Source organism: Aegilops tauschii, chromosome 4 (genome assembly GCF_002575655.3).
Source record: "Aegilops tauschii subsp. strangulata cultivar AL8/78 chromosome 4, Aet v6.0, whole genome shotgun sequence".
Taxonomy (NCBI): Eukaryota; Viridiplantae; Streptophyta; class Magnoliopsida; order Poales; family Poaceae; genus Aegilops; species Aegilops tauschii.
Window position 1 is genome coordinate 55404484 of NC_053038.3, and position 3254 is coordinate 55407737.

The 3254-nt window shown below is 57.4% G+C and overlaps 1 protein-coding gene across 1 annotated transcript; it reads right to left on the reverse strand.

The window, feature by feature from the left end:
- Positions 1-200: 200 nt before the first annotated feature.
- LOC109785362 (uncharacterized) lies at positions 201-2757 on the reverse strand. Its single transcript, XM_020343957.4, has 3 exons — positions 2290-2757; positions 1542-1889; positions 201-1428 (listed from the first exon to the last, which is right to left on the reverse strand). The coding sequence occupies exons 1-3, from the start codon at positions 2692-2694 to the stop codon at positions 808-810; spliced, it is 1374 nt and encodes a 457-aa protein (XP_020199546.1). The 5' UTR covers positions 2695-2757; the 3' UTR covers positions 201-807.
- Between the last annotated feature and the right edge of the window lie 497 nt (positions 2758-3254).

Genomic DNA, 3254 nt, shown 5'->3' on the forward strand with positions numbered 1-3254 from the left:
ACCTGGGCCAGGGGTGGAATGGAAGGAGCACATGGGGGCCATGCTAATCATGGCAGTAAATGAATCATCACTACCCCCTCCAACACACTGACAGGCCAAAGTAAAATGCAAGCGGCCCAAAAAGGCACATTGATGCCACATTGCTGCCGTTCAACATCTCCAGGAAAAGCTGAAATCATTCCCGGGGGTGCGCTGTGGTGTGCAAAACAGGGACATCACAAGACGCTTCACTCATTAGATGTTTTGGATTACAAAGGAAACAAACAAGCTTCTGTTAATGAGTACAACAACCTTCATCTCAGGAAAAATAACAGAGATGCGAAGGAAGAACTATGGAAAAACCTACTAGAGGTACTAACAGCCGTTCAGAAGAGGTTACGCTTCTCTGACATGGTTAGCTTCACCAGGAACCATCACCAAGCACAGCAAACTGAACTGAGCAGCCAATTTGGATGTAATGCCACTGATCAATTAGTATTTGCTAAAGGGGAGCAAACAGCGCCACCACGATGACCTTTCTCAGGTAGAGTAGTTGGAATGGGGAACGCACCAAGTCTTCCACATGATACTGACAAAAAAGCCTGAAATAGCAAACAAGGTTACCTACTACCGCTCCCCCTTGAAGAGATTAGAAACGATTCTTCACACCATGTGAATGCCTCATGCTGCTTCCTTCCTGTACACAGAGGTCATTTGGAATTTCCAAAATCGAAATCCCCCGTCGACCTGTTTCTCTCCTACACTACTCATCAGTCAGTTGCAATGAAACGAAGCAAGTACCAATGGCCTGAAAATCAATTTCGATTTTCAGGTATGCGTTCCCCTCCATGCTAGCTCGCCACCATCCGTCTTCTCCAGCGCAGCAACTTTGGCACGGTGACCAGGGGGAGGACCAAACTTGTTCTTCTCACCACCATGAGGGAGCTCGACAGTCTCACTTACAGATCCAGACTTGATATCGGTGGGTGGGATGAAGCAATCCATGGACAGGCCAGGTACATTGAACGCAACCTCCTCGATGCTCCACGCCTCCTCCATCCGAGTCTTGGTGTGGCTCATGGCCACCTCGCCGAAGCGGAACAGGGTCACGGCCGAGCGCCCGGAGTGCGCAATCATGATGCCATCCACCGGCCGGTAGTCCTCGATGAATGAGTTGATGGTGGTCTCCCAGTAGACCGCATCCCCACCGGTTGTTGACTGAATCCGCGTCAGGTGTGAGTCCTCGATGTGGACGAGGAGGCCGGTCCTCTGGCTGAAGTACCCGAACATGACATGCCTGATGATCTCTGCGAGGCCCTCGGTGCGTGCCTTGAGGGTCTCCGGGTCAGTGCACAGCTTCAGGATGAAGCAATCCTCCCCGTTCACCTTCCTCTCCCCGATGCACCGTGCGCCGGCAAACATGCTTGCTGCAGTCAGTGGATCCAAGCCCTATAGAAAGACATTGATCGAAACATTTGAGTAAAAGTGCCAAGATGTTTCCATGGCTGTATGGGCACATACAATGGCATATAATAGGCGTGGGCTGGGCAGTGCAATTATACCTGCAGAGCACGGCGGAGGGGGCGGACCGGGCCTTTGGCGGCATGGGAGCCGAGCCACGGGGTGTGGCGCCACACAAGCTTGCCATTGCAGCCGGCATGCACCTTGCTCCCACCGACAGCCAGCTCGATGTACCACTTCTCAGGAGCCATCTGCCACAGCACGAAGCGGCCCGGCTCGGCGCAGCGAGCCGCATTGCGGTTCTTGACCAGGCGGCCGGCGTTCTCAAACTCAGTGGCCACCATGCGCACCTTGCCCATGGCGTAGGAGTTGCGCACGGAGGCGAGGAGCTTGTGCCCACCGGAGGCCGCCAGGTACTGCTGCAGAATGTACTGCGCCGACGAGGTCTCCTGTGTAAACAAAAAGCTCGTAACAGTAAATAACCATGTTTACTACTGGACATATATGATTTTCTCCCTGAATCAAACAGCTTGGTGACGAAATTTCGCACATCTTTATCGTAAGGAACAAACAGCATCGCTAGACAACAAATGCAGCAGACATCAGTGAAGAAGATAAGGAGCATTTTTTTACAGCACTGTAATTACGAGTAAATACTACGTTTTTACAGTATGCAGGACCATGAATTGAAGAATTAGCAGAGCGCAGACGCAGACATTTGAGAAGAGATTTGACTGGAGCATTTCGTCGAACACGCGACGCGGCTCGACCAAATCTAGAGCTAGGAAAGGCGGGAAAGACACCAAGACGGCGGCATGAAGAAGAAGAGGAAGGAGAAGAAGCGCTTACGATGGGGGTGTCCTTAATGCTGAGGTGCGGGAGCGGCTCGGCGGCGCAGACGTGCACGGGCGCGAGCGGCGCGCCCATGACGCCGAGGAGGAGGCGGAGGTCGTTGCGGGCGGCGCCGGCGCCGGCCGCCGCGGCGGCGACGGAGGACGGCGTGCGCGCGAGCTGGCCGCGCACCCAGCGGCCCCAGCCCTCCCTCCTGGCGCCGGCGCCGACGCCGTCGCCGGACTCCGGATCGGGCCCCTCCATGAGCGGCGCCAGCATCTCTCCACCCCCCACCGGGCCGGAGAACCTGAGCGCGGCGGCGTCGAGGTCGGCCGACTCGGACCTCCGGCGCGCCCTCGCCGGCGACAGCCCGCGCGCCACCTCCTGCTTGAGCGCCGCGAAGAAGCCCTGCGTCCTCTCCATGGACAGTAAGCGTGGGCTGTGGTCTGCTGTGTGTGCTGCTGCTGCCGGGGGTGTGTGCGTGGTGGTTTGCGAATTTATACGGAGGTGTGGGGCCGGCTGGCAGGGGAAATGGTGGGGCCCGCTGGCAGGGGACGGAATGCAAGCTGGACCGACCGGTCCGTGCCCCCGGCCGGGCCACGGTGGCGGTGAGTCGTGACGCTCCGGCGCCGGCGGCTCCGGCCCGGTTCACATTTAGTAGTGGCGTGACGACCGGACGGGCATACATACGGCCATACGGGGACGGATGGGCGCTGCGTGCGTGCTCCTCGCCGGCCGCCCGCCGAGCTCAGTTAAAGCGGCGTCAGTTTCTGACTTTCTGTTCGTTTGTTTGCTGCTCTTCCGTTCCGTGCGCGGTGCGGATCCGTCCGGAGCTGCATCGCTGTGGCGACGGACGGACGACGGCGTCCATGTCACTCGGCTTGTCGCCCTTCGTGTTCTCGCTTTGGACGCTTGCGGGTCGAGTCTGTTTCAGTTTCGGAGGAGCTCGTGAGCCACAGCTGTGCGGACGTTGGAGGCATCTA

Excerpts from the sequence above, each read along its gene's own strand:
- LOC109785362 (XM_020343957.4), bottom strand. The coding sequence starts at position 2,694 with ATGGAGAGGACGCAGGGCTTCTTCGCGGCGCTCAAGCAGGAGGTGGCG. Across the intron at positions 1,890-2,289 it reads GCATTAAGGACACCCCCATC|GAGACCTCGTCGGCGCAGTA; the intron begins GTAAGCGCTTCT and ends TTGTTTACACAG. Across the intron at positions 1,429-1,541 it reads CCCTCCGCCGTGCTCTGCAG|GGCTTGGATCCACTGACTGC; the intron begins GTATAATTGCAC and ends GTCTTTCTATAG.